Source organism: Dendrobates tinctorius, unplaced genomic scaffold (genome assembly GCF_039654945.1).
Source record: "Dendrobates tinctorius isolate UK_male_01 unplaced genomic scaffold, ASM3965494v1 ptg000040l, whole genome shotgun sequence".
NCBI classification, from domain to species: domain Eukaryota; kingdom Metazoa; phylum Chordata; class Amphibia; order Anura; family Dendrobatidae; genus Dendrobates; species Dendrobates tinctorius.
Genome location: NW_027361708.1, coordinates 35,049,914 through 35,064,009, shown reverse-complemented (window position 1 = coordinate 35,064,009; position 14,096 = coordinate 35,049,914). Strand labels below are relative to the sequence as shown.

General features: G+C 41.5%; 1 protein-coding gene across 2 annotated transcripts in view; it reads right to left on the bottom strand.

Moving 5' to 3' along the window:
* The window catches only part of CDH23 (cadherin related 23), a 1,761,581-nt gene that overhangs the window by 328,230 nt on the left and 1,419,255 nt on the right, over positions 1-14,096 (bottom strand). For both annotated transcript variants that reach the window (XM_073574902.1, XM_073574903.1), the window contains exons 31-32: positions 11,660-12,048; positions 9,859-9,960 (exon numbers count right to left, since the gene is read on the bottom strand). In XM_073574902.1, the coding sequence (XP_073431003.1) occupies positions 9,859-9,960; positions 11,660-12,048 (491 nt within the window). The remainder of the gene's footprint in view (positions 1-9,858; positions 9,961-11,659; positions 12,049-14,096) is intronic.

Below are 14,096 nucleotides of genomic sequence, written 5' to 3'. Positions count from 1 at the left end.
TTCTATGCTGCTTTGCACATGTTTTTTTTTACGGTAGCACAGAAGACAAGGGCTAATACAAGTCTATGGGTACGTGAAATATCCATACAGCACATGGATGGCATCAGAGTGCAGTCCGTGGGTCATTCTCATTTAACTTTGCAAAGTATAGGAGAAGCATTGTCATTTATTTTCTCATCTATCCATGCATTAAAAACACTGATGACACACTGATGGGAAAACAGACACATGGACCAAACACTGATGACACACTGATGGGAAAAGCGGACACATGGACCAAACGCTGATGACACACTGATGGCAAAAATGGACACACGGACCAAACACTGATGACACACTGATGGGAAAACACACACATGGACCAAACACTGATGACACACTGATGGTAAAAGAGACACATGGACCAAACGCTGATGACACACTGATGGTAAAAAAGACACATGGACCAAACACTGATGACACACTGATGGTAAAACAGACACATGGACCAAACACTGAAGACACACAGATGGGAAAAGCGGACACATGGACCAAACACTGATGACACACTGATGGGAAAACAGACACATGGACCAAACACTGATGACACACTGATGGGAAAAGCGGACACATGGACCAAACACTGATGACACACTGATGGTAAAACAGACACATCGATCAAACACTGATGACACACTGATGGGAAAAGCGGACACATGGACCAAACACTGATGACACACTGATGGTAAAACAGACACATCGATCAAACACTGATGACACACTGATGGTAAAAATGGACACACGGACCAAACACTGATGACACACTGATGGTAAAAATGGACCAAACACTGATGACACACTGATGGGAAAAGCGGACACATGGACCAAACACTGATGACACACTGATGGTAAAAATGGACACACGGACCAAACACTAATGACACACTGATGGGAAAACACACACATGGACCAAACACTGATGACACACTGATGGTAAAAATGGACACACGGACCAAACACTCATGACACACTGACGGTAAAAATGGACCAAACACTGATGACACACTGATGGTAACAATGGACCAAACACTGATGACAACAGTGGTCACATGGACCAAACACTGATGACACACTGATGGGAAAACACACACATGGACCAAACACTGATGACACACTGATGGTAAAACAGACACATGGACCAAGCACTGATGACACACTGATGGGGAAACAGACACATGGACCAAACACTGATGACACACTGATGGTAAAACAGACACATGGACCAAACACTGATGACACACTGATGGTAAAACAGACACATGGACCAAACACAGATGACACACTGATGGGAAAACACACACATGGACCAAACACTGATGACACACTGATGGTAAAACACACACATTGATCAAACACTGATGACACACTGATGGTAAAAATAGACACATGGACCAAACACTGAAGACACACTGATGGTAAAAATAGACACATGGACCAAACACTGAAGACACACTGATGGTAAAAATAGACACATGGACCAAACACTGAAGACACACTGATGGTAAAACACACACATGGATCAAACACTGAAGACACACTGATGGTAAAACAGACACATTGACCAAACGCTGATGAAACACTGATGGTAAAAATGGACCAAACACTGATGACACACTGATGGTAAAACACACACATGGACCAAACACTGATGACACACTGATGGTAAAAATGGACACATGGACCAAACTCTGATGACACACTGATGGTAAAACAGACACATGGACCAAACTCATGACACACTGATCATAAAAATGGACCAAACACTGATGACACACTGATGGCAAAACACACACATGGACCAAACACTGATGACACACTGATGGTAAAAATGGACCAATCACTGAAGACACACTGATGGGGAAACACACACATGGACCAAGCACTGATGACACACTGATGGTAAAAATGGACCAAACACTGATGACACACTGATGGTAAAACACACACATGGACCAAACACTGATGACACACTGATGTAAAAATGGAAACAATGACCAAACTCTGATGACACACTGATGGTAAAAAAAACACATGGACCAAACTCATGACACACTGATCGTAAAAATGGACCAAACACTGATGACACACTGATAGCAAAACACACACATGGACCAAACACTGATGACACACTGATGGTAAAAATGGACACATGGACCAATCACTGAAGACACACTGATGGTAAAACAGACACATCGATCAAACACTGATGACACACTGATGGTAAAAATAGACACATGGATCAAATGCTGATGACACACTGATGGTAAAAATAGACACATGGACCAAACACTGAAGACACACTGATGGTAAAACAGACACATGGACCAAACGCTGATGACACACTGATGGTAAAACAGACACATCGATCAAACACTTAAGACACACTGATGGTAAAAATAGACACACGGATCAAATGCTGATGACACACTGATGGTAAAAATAGACACACGGATCAAATGCTGATGACACACTGATGGTAAAAATAGACACATGGACCAAACACTGAAGACACACTGATGGTAAAAATAGACACATGGACCAAACACTGAAGACACACTGATGGTAAAACACACACATAAACCAAACACTGAAGACACACTGATGGGAAAACACACACATGGATCAAACACTGAAGACACACTGATGGTAAAACAGACACATGGACCAAACGCTGATGAAACACTGATGGGGAAACACACACATGGACCAAGCACTGATGACACATTGATGGTAAAAATGGACCAAACACTGATGACACACTGATGGTAAAACACACACATGGACCAAACACTGATGACACACTGATGGGGAAACACACACATGGACCAAACACTGATGACACACTGATGGGAAAAGTGGACACATGGACCAAACACTGATGACACACTGATGGTAAAACAGACACATCGATCAAACACTGATGACACACTGATGGTAAAAATAGACACATGGATCAAATGCTGATGACACACTGATGGTAAAAATAGACACATGGACCAAACACTGAAGACACACTGATGGTAAAACACACACATAAACCAAACACTGAAGACACACTGATGGGAAAACACACACATGGATCAAACACTGAAGACACACTGATGGTAAAACAGACACATGGACCAAACGCTGATGAAACACTGATGGGGAAACACACACATGGACCAAGCACTGATGACACATTGATGGTAAAAATGGACCAAACACTGATGACACACTGATGGTAAAACACACACATGGACCAAACACTGATGACACACTGATGGGGAAACACACACATGGACCAAACACTGATGACACACTGATGGGAAAAGTGGACACATGGACCAAACACTGATGACACACTGATGGTAAAACAGACACATCGATCAAACACTGATGACACACTGATGGTAAAAATAGACACATGGATCAAATGCTGATGACACACTGATGGTAAAAATAGACACATGGACCAAACACTGAAGACACACTGATGGTAAAACACACACATAAACCAAACACTGAAGACACACTGATGGGAAAACACACACATGGATCAAACACTGAAGACACACTGATGGTAAAACAGACACATGGACCAAACGCTGATGAAACACTGATGGGGAAACACACACATGGACCAAGCACTGATGACACATTGATGGTAAAAATGGACCAAACACTGATGACACACTGATGGTAAAACACACACATGGACCAAACACTGATGACACACTGATGGGGAAACACACACATGGACCAAACACTGATGACACACTGATGGGAAAAGTGGACACATGGACCAAACACTGATGACACACTGATGGTAAAACAGACACATCGATCAAACACTGATGACACACTGATGGTAAAAATAGACACATGGATCAAATGCTGATGACACACTGATGGTAAAAATAGACACATGGACCAAACACTGAAGACACACTGATGGTAAAACACACACATAAACCAAACACTGAAGACACACTGATGGGAAAACACACACATGGATCAAACACTGAAGACACACTGATGGTAAAACAGACACATGGACCAAACGCTGATGAAACACTGATGGGGAAATACACACATGGACCAAGCACTGATGACACACTGATGGTAAAAATGGACCAAACACTGATGACACACTGATGGTAAAAAACACACATGGACCAAACACTGATGGGAAAACAGACACATGGACCAAACACTGATGACACACTGATGGGAAAAGCGGACACATGGACCAAACACTGATGACACACTGATGGGAAAAGCGGACACATGGACCAAACACTGATGACACACTGATGGTAAAACAGACACATCGATCAAACACTGATGACACACTGATGGTAAAAATAGACACATGGACCAAACACTGAAGACACACTGATGGTAAAACAGACACATGGACCAAACGCTGATGAAACACTGATGATGGATACATAAACCAAACACTGATGACACACTGATGGTAAAACACACACATGGACCAAACACTGATGACACACTGATGGTAAAAGAGACACATGGACCAAACGCTGATGACACACTGATGGTAAAAATAGACACATGAACCAAACACTGATGACACACTGATGGTAAAAATAGACACATGGACCAAATACTGATGACACACTGATGGTAAAACACACACATGGACCAAACGCTGATGACACACTGATGGTAAAAGAGACACATGGACCAAACGCTGATGACACACTGATGGTAAAACACACACATGGACCAAACGCTGATAACACACTGATGGTAAAAATAGACACATGGATCAAACACTGATAACACACTGATGGTAAAAATAGACACATGGATCAAACACTGATGACACACTGATGGTAAAAATAGACACATGGACCAAACACTGAAGACACACTGAAGGTAAAACAGACACATGGACCAAACTCTGATGACACACTGATGGTAAAACACACACATGGACCAAACACTGATGACACACTGATGGTAAAACAGACACATGGACCAAACACTGATGACACACTGATGGGAAAAGCGGACACATGGACCAAACACTGATGACACACTGATGGGAAAACAGACACATGGACCAAACACTGATGACACACTGATGGGAAAAGCGGACACATGGACCAAACACTGATGACACACTGATGGTAAAACAGACACATCGATCAAACACTGATGACACACTGATGGTAAAAATAGACACATGGATCAAAAGCTGATGACACACTGATGGTAAAAATAGACACATGGACCAAACACTGAAGACACACTGATGGTAAAACAGACACATGGACCAAACGCTGATGAAACACTGATGATGGACACATAAACCAAACACTGATGACACACTGATGGTAAAACACACACATGGACCAGATGCTGATGACACACTGATGGTAAAAGAGACACATGGACCAAACGCTGATGACACACTGATGGTAAAAATAGACACATGAACCAAACACTGATGACACACTGATGGTAAAACACACACATGGACCAAACACTGATGACACACTGATGGTAAAACACACACATGGACCAAACGCTGATAACACACTGATGGTAAAAATAGACACATGGACCAAACACTGATGACACACTGATGGTAAAAATAGACACATGGACCAAACACTGATGACACACTGATGGTAAAAATAGACACATGGACCAAACACTGAAGACACACTGATGGTAAAAATAGACACATGGACCAAACACTGATGACACACTGATGGTAAAAATAGACACATGGATCAAACACTGATGACACACTGATGGTAAAAATAGACACATGGACCAAACACTGAAGACACACTGATGGTAAAACAGACACATGGACCAAACACTGATGACACACTGATGGTAAAACACACACATGGACCAAACACTGATGACACACTGATGGTAAAACAGACACATGGACCAAACACTGATGACACACTGATGGGAAAAGCGGACACATGGACCAAAAACTGATGACACACTGATGGGAAAACAGACACATGGACCAAACACTGATGACACACAGATGGTAAAAGCGGACACATGGACCAAACACTGATGACACACAGATGGTAAAAGCGGACACATGGACCAAACACTGATGACACACTGATGGGAAAAGCGGACACATGGACCAAACACTGATGACACACTGATGGTAAAACAGACACATCGATCAAACACTGATGACACACTGATGGTAAAAATAGACACATGGATCAAAAGCTGATGACACACTGATGGTAAAAATAGACACATGGACCAAACACTGAAGACACACTGATGGTAAAACAGACACATGGACCAAACACTGATGACACACTGATGGTAAAACACACACATGGACCAAACACTGATGACACACTGATGGTAAAACAGACACATGGACCAAACACTGATGACACACTGATGGGAAAAGCGGACACATGGACCAAAAACTGATGACACACTGATGGGAAAACAGACACATGGACCAAACACTGATGACACACAGATGGTAAAAGCGGACACATGGACCAAACACTGATGACACACAGATGGTAAAAGCGGACACATGGACCAAACACTGATGACACACTGATGGGAAAAGCGGACACATGGACCAAACACTGATGACACACTGATGGTAAAACAGACACATCGATCAAACACTGATGACACACTGATGGTAAAAATAGACACATGGATCAAAAGCTGATGACACACTGATGGTAAAACAGACACATGGACCAAACGCTGATGAAACACTGATGATGGACACATAAACCAAACACTGATGACACACTGATGGTAAAACACACACATGGACCAAACACTGATGACACACTGATGGTAAAAGAGACACATGGACCAAACGCTGATGACACACTGATGGTAAAAATCGACACATGAACCAAACACTGATGACACACTGATGGTAAAACACACACATGGACCAAACGCTGATGACACACTGATGGTAAAAATAGACACATGGACCAAACACTGATGACACACTGATGGTAAAAGAGACACATGGACCAAACGCTGATGACACACTGATGGTAAAAATAGACACATGAACCAAACACTGATGACACACTGATGGTAAAACACACACATGGACCAAACGCTGATGACACACTGATGGTAAAAATAGACACATGGACCAAACACTGAAGACACACTGATGGTAAAACACACACATGGACCAAACACTGATGACACACTGATGGTAAAAATAGACACATGGACCAAACACTGATGACACACTGATGGTAAAAATAGACACATGGACCAAACACTGATGACACACTGATGGTAAAAATAGACACATGGACCAAACACTGAAGACACACTGATGGTAAAACACACACATGGACCAAACACTGATGACACACTGATGGGAAAACAGACACATGGACCAAACACTGATGACACACTGATGGGAAAACAGACACATGGACCAAACACTGATGACACACTGATGGGAAAACAGGCACAGGGACTGAACATTGCTATCACTTTGATCTAAAACACTAATGACACGGGCAGCATTTTTCATATACATGGTATACATGTTTAAACATGACCATGTGAATGAGGCCTTATAAGAGACATCACATTTCTTCTGTCTTCCACCCTTTACTTATTTTTCTGATAAGTCCCCAGAAATCGCCTCCCAGGTGCAGCCCATCATGGACCATGGCGCTGTATAGAAGGGCTTGTGGTGTGAAAAGCAGGAAAGGCAGTCATTCCCAATTAACACACAAGTACAGAGTGGGAGAACAACTTTTCAATGAAATGTAAGGAAAGACAAACCCCTGGAGAGGAAGGTGATCTGCAGCATTCATTCTAACTACATCCTAAAGGAAATGCTGGGGAGCATGGGGGATACAGTGATTGTTTGCTGCGAGCTGGCAGTCAGCGTCCTATTGTTACCGCTGCTGCCTCTTGTCCTGGCCAGCGAGAATACTCTGACCATATTGCAATGTAATAATGTGCAGATCCTTCTGACTATTTTTCACACTTGGGCTGAGGCAGACATTTGTATGCTTACATTATTAATCTAATTTTACCAATAATTCTTACTTTAAAAAATATAGAAGAAGACTGTAATAAAGATGCACCAATGTTTTACCGCCATATGACTCCAAAGTATTTTTATTACAATATAAGCTTCACAAATGAATAAATACCATAGATCTCCTAGACCTGATGAGGAAGGTGTACCTACTTGATAAATCTGTCAGTATGGCTGTTTAATGCCAAGGTTAAAATCACACGTTTTTTCCAGCAGTATGAATAGCAATGCTACAGATCCATCTTGCCATCACTTTTACTAATATGTTGTAACTAGCTGTGAAGTCTCGATTGCCCGGTGCAGCCACAGAGCTCACGAATACACTACTGGATGTCGTGACGCTTCAGCTGATGTTATTATGTGACATCAGCAACGATCTGCTGTCCGGGATGCTTAGCATACTTCTCCATGCATGCTGGGTATTGGACTAGATATTGGCGCATAGTGATATACAACATTAAACTATCAAAAATACTATGTCTGAGATGTTGAACAAACTTCAATATACCCTGAAATCCAGTACCTTATTTCTAAAAATGAAAAAAGGAAAATGAAAAAATATATATTAAATTTAGATACTGAACTGAACTTTTTTTTGTACACTTTTTGATTAAAGGGAATCAACAAGGTTTTGTAGCTCCATCTGAGTGCAGCATGATTTAGGGAATGAGACGCTGATTCCAGCGATGTGTCACTTGAAAAGATCATTTTTGTGGAAAAAATATGATTTTTTTTAATTGTACAGCTGCACGTTATAAACTTCAGTGAAGCCCTTGGGGGTTCAAAGTGCTCAACACATATCTAGATAAGTTCCTTGGGGGGGTCTAGTTTTCAAAATGGGGTCAGTTGTGGGGGGTTTAGGCACGTCAGGAGCTCTCCAAACTTGACATGGCGTCCGATCTGAATTCCAGCCAATTTTGCATTGAAAAAGTCAAACGGCGCTCCTTCTCTTCTGAGCTCTGCCATGCGCCGAAACAGTGGTTCCCCCCACATATCAGGTATCAGCGTACTCAGGACAAATTGCACAATAACTTTTCCAGTCCAATTTCTCCTGTTACCCTTGGCAAAATAAAAAAATTGAACCTGAAGTAATTTTTTTTGTGAAAAAAAGTTAAATGTTCATTTTTTTTTAAACATTCAAAAAATTCCTGTGAAGCACCTGAAGGGTTAATAAACTTCTTGAATCTGGTTTTGAGCACCTTGAGGGGTGTAGTTTTTAGAATGGTGTCACTTTTGGGTATTTTCTATCATATAGACCCCTCAAAGTGACTTCAAATGTGGTCCCTAAAAATAAAATGGTGTTGTAAAAATGAGAAATCGCTGGTCAACTTTTAACCCTTATAACTTCCTAACAAAAAAAAATTTTGGTTCCCAAATTGTTCTGATGTAAAGTAAACATGTGGGAAATGTTATTTATTACATTTTTTGCGTGCCGTATCTCTGTGATTTAAGAGCATAAAAATTCAAAGTTGGAAAATTGCGAAATTTTCAAAATTTTCGTCAAATTTCCGTTTTTTTCCACAAATAAACGCAAGATATATGAATGAAATCTTACCACTATCATGAAGTACAATATGTCATGAAAAAACAATGTCAGAATCACCGGGATCCATGGAAGCGTTCCAGAGTTATTACCTCATAAAGGGACAGTGGTCAGAATTGTAAAAATTGGCTTGGGCATTAACATGCAAACCACCCTTGGGAGTAAAGGGGTTAAAGTCCAATGTTAACAGGTTATGAATAATGTGTAAACTCACCAGAGTTGTCTCCAGTTTGGGTCCTCCATCATCTGCTACTACGGTTAAGGAATAAAAGTCTCCCTTCTCTCGATCCACTAAACCTTTCACAGTTATTGTCCCCTGTAATTGTGACAAATAAGTAAAAATTGCAATAAGAATCAATACGGTTGTGGTTGAATTTTACTAAGGCTGGGGTCACACTTGCGAGAAACTCGCACGAGTCTAGCGTCTCCATACCCGGCACTGCCGCCGGCACTTGGAGCGGAGCGCTCAGCTGCATAGAAATACATGCAGTCGTACACTCTGGTCCCAAGTGCCGGCGGTAGGGCTGGGGGTATTGAGACGCGAGACGCGTGCGAATTTCTTGCAAGTGTGACCCCAGCCTGTCTTTAACTCATATGTAACAATTATTAGTATTTGCAATGATATAATCAAAGTGTTCATCATTATGACAAGTTGGTACACCTAAAAATGACTGGGATTGTTTGTATTTTATCTTAACGGATACATTCTAGTCTTTCAACCTGTGCAACAGGCTTCATTTAGATAAAGTCATCACCCAATTCTTGGCACATCCAGCCTAGTGTCGCTGCACCGAAAACCTCATGTTCCAATGTGTGTCTGAGTGTGACAGGTCAGTGGTAGATACTGACTACTTTGTGGAATTCCTAAGGACTCGTGCAGATGAGCGTAGTTTTGGTCAGAGTGCTATTGGGCAAAACATGAGACCACATTCGGACCAATGTTATTTAATGAGGCTGTGCACATATCTGTCCACAGATTTTTTTCCTAGGACCAAAAAAAATTGCAGCATACATGATTTGCCTTGGAATGGATGGCCCATTCATGTCTATGGGTCCGTGGAAAAATTTGGATGACATCCGGGTGCGGCCCAATTTTCAAAGACACAGTGAATGGAAAAGAAAGACATTTTTTTTTAAATTCTCCGCATTCAAGAAAAATGGATCCCATTCTGCTCAGAGTGTGATTAGCATAATCGGATCATTTTTCTCGGATGGAGAACATACTGTCATCTGCACCTGCTTCACTTTCTCAGCAAACTTTCATGAGGAGCAATAGCTGGTCAACTGCACAGGTGTTTCTTCTGCACAGTAATATTATCCCACCGCTCTCTTTTTATAGGAGGCTTGAGGGCATACGAGACACCTTGGCACTACATGTAGCACCACCCCACGCAATGGGCCTGCTCTCCCCTCATCCTGTAATAATTCTGCCTACGGAGTGATGCATTCCCCCCTGCAGTATGTCCGTACAACTTTTCTGGGATCGGTATCCTGATCATTGCTTGGCTACAGCATGCAATATAATTTAGTATTAAAGTAGAATCGTGTATGACTCCTTGGTTGGGGAGAAGGATGACATATGAATACATACTGGCACCTTTTGGCTTTATGCACCCTAGGGTTTACAGATCTTTGTTGGGGAGAACTGTAATATAGGAATCATAGCCAAGGACCCTATTATGTTTCACTGATTTTACAAGAATCCTTCCTCTCACATTTTTTGCACTGTCACGTGGGAGATTAAATCATGGTATAGAAATAGGTGAGAAGACGCAATTTTTTGCAGTGGAAACTGTATCGACCTATAGCTAAAGCAAAGTCCTGATAGGAGGCACCAAAACCTAGGTGGTTAGAAACATATCCTAATAATTTTCTCTCTGGAGTAACCATTACACTGAGTCTAGTATATTCTCCTAAATGGTTTAAAATCATCACAACAACATACTGTAAAAAATCCCAGGCTCTCATTATTATAGGTCCCTAACAACAAATCATGGTAATCAACATCTACTTACTGTGATTTTATCAATTTTGAAAAGAGCCAAAGCTTGTGCATTTGTGTTCTGGTCAAATCGATAAGTGAGCTGATTTAAGTTATCAATCGATCGAGCCTGTACACGAACCACTTCAGTGCCGGTGGCAATGTTTTCTACGATCACTGCCTCATATCTGCTGCTAGTGAACTGAACAGCTTCATCAGGCTCATTCAGCAAAGTAACATAGATAGAGCAGAAACCACGGTTGTATGGCGGCGCTTGATCAGTGGCTGACACATTCATAATGTAGCTTGTCTTAGTCTCATAGTCAAGGTAATCGATAGTGGTCAGCAGACCGGTGCTTCCATCAATCTCAAACTTTCCATCAGAACCTGAAAGCAAGTTGTACACCACTATTCCACCATCACCTGCGGAGAATAAATATAGGGTATTCAGGTGTAGTATCATCAAGCGTGATTTACTGAGGATATCTTCAGATGTAATTATGGTTTGGATATTTGATGTAATAATTACTGTATGTAGAGGTGTAACTTAAAGCTCCTGGGTCCCAGCACCTAAATATGTAACAGGGTCTTCTACCTCACACATGAATTAGTCTAAGCCGTGAATGGTCACATGTAGATTGTAACAAACTGCACACATAGATAAAGCATGAGCAAGACCATACAATAGCACAGTATTCTAAAAATACTATCTATGTTAAAATTTCATCTATGTTAAAACATATAAAAATAATATTGAAAATGAATCCATGCAGCAAGAAAAAAACAGACAACCAGGAGCCCCAGAAAAAAAATGCAAAAATAGGAGTCTGTAAAAAAATTAAAAAGTCAGAGAAATTCATGGAACGCAAGTAAGTTCCCTATCTTAGGCCCGCTTCACATGTCTGTGTTGGAAAAAAGTGTGAAATCCATTTTTTCATCGATGTCATTATAATCTATGGTGCTGCACACATGACCTTACAAACCACACGGAGACATGTCTGTTTCTTACCAGCAGCACGGATGACAAGGGCCAATACAAATCTATGGGTTCTTGTAAAACACGAACAGGACACGGATGGCATCTGTGTGTCATCCATGTGCCGTCCGTCCTCTGTAGGTGTTTAATTGCAAAGTTTAGGAGAAGCTGTGGAATTGATTTTTCTGATGCCATACTGGGAAAAAAATGGATGATACACTTATGGCTCACTGATCTGAAAAACATGACACTGGTACCATTTTTTCCAGCACTGGTATTACACGGACGTGTGAAGGGGGCCTTAAAGGGAACCTGTCAGCAGTTTTGGCCGCTATAAGATGTGGCCACTGCCTTTCAGGGCTTATCTACAGCATTCTATAATGCTGTATATAAGCCCCCGATCCGACCTGAAAGATAAGAACAATAAGTTTTATTATACTCACCCAGGGGGGCGGTCCGGTCCAATGGATGTTGCAGGTCCGGGCCTCCCATCTTCTTGCAACACCGCCCTCCTGCTTGCTTCATGGCTCCCCAACATCGTGCTCCTGCGCAGGTGTACTTCTCTGCCCTGTTGAGGGCAGAGCAAATTCCTGCAGTACGCAGGTGCTGGGTCTCTCTGATCTTTCCCGGCATCTGCACAATGCAATACTTTCCTCTGCCCTCAACAGGTCAGAGAAGTATGCCTGCACAGAAGCGTGATGCTGGGGTGGCAGCGCAAGAAGATGGGAGGCGCCAGACCCGGACCTGCAACACCCATTGGACCGGACCGTGCCGGACCACCCCCCGGGTGAGTATAATAAAACATATTTTTCTTATCTTGCAGGTCGGATTGGGGGCTTATCTACAGCATTATAGAATGCTGTAGATAAGCCCTGAAAGGCAGCGGCCGCATTTTATAGCGGACAAAACAGTTGACAGGTTCGCTTTAAGCAGTTTTTGTACTGCTGTTTTTTTGGGGCTCACTCAGGGCTCCAACTCCGAATGCATTTGACATCAGCTTACTGTAAATGGCTTTTTCACACACTTTTTTCAATAATTTTATATGCTTGTTAAAGTAAAAAAACAACTTATCGAGTATTTTTCAAAGCATTTTGATGGCTTTTTTCGTCTTGAATATGCATTTTTCTTGGTATTTCTTAAGTCATATTGAGAAGAATAAGGAAACATCACTAAGAAAATTTTTTTTCCAGAACATGCTGTGTCTTGAAAAAAAAATTCCACCAATCAGAAAAATAGCAGAAATGCCTCTAATTAATACTGTCTATCTGATGCAGTTAATATTTTTATTATAGATTTTAATATAACATCTGGCCATAGCATAGTCGCCTAAAAAAAAAGCAAACGCTCAGTATATCACAATCCTTACTGTGTTTCCTATTGTCTTCAAGAGTAAATGTTACAAAGGCACACACAGTAGTTACAGTACTCCTGGAACTTTTCAAATGGAAAAATAATGTCATAGCAAAGAGGTTCTTTCTTCCCCTGTATAAGTAAA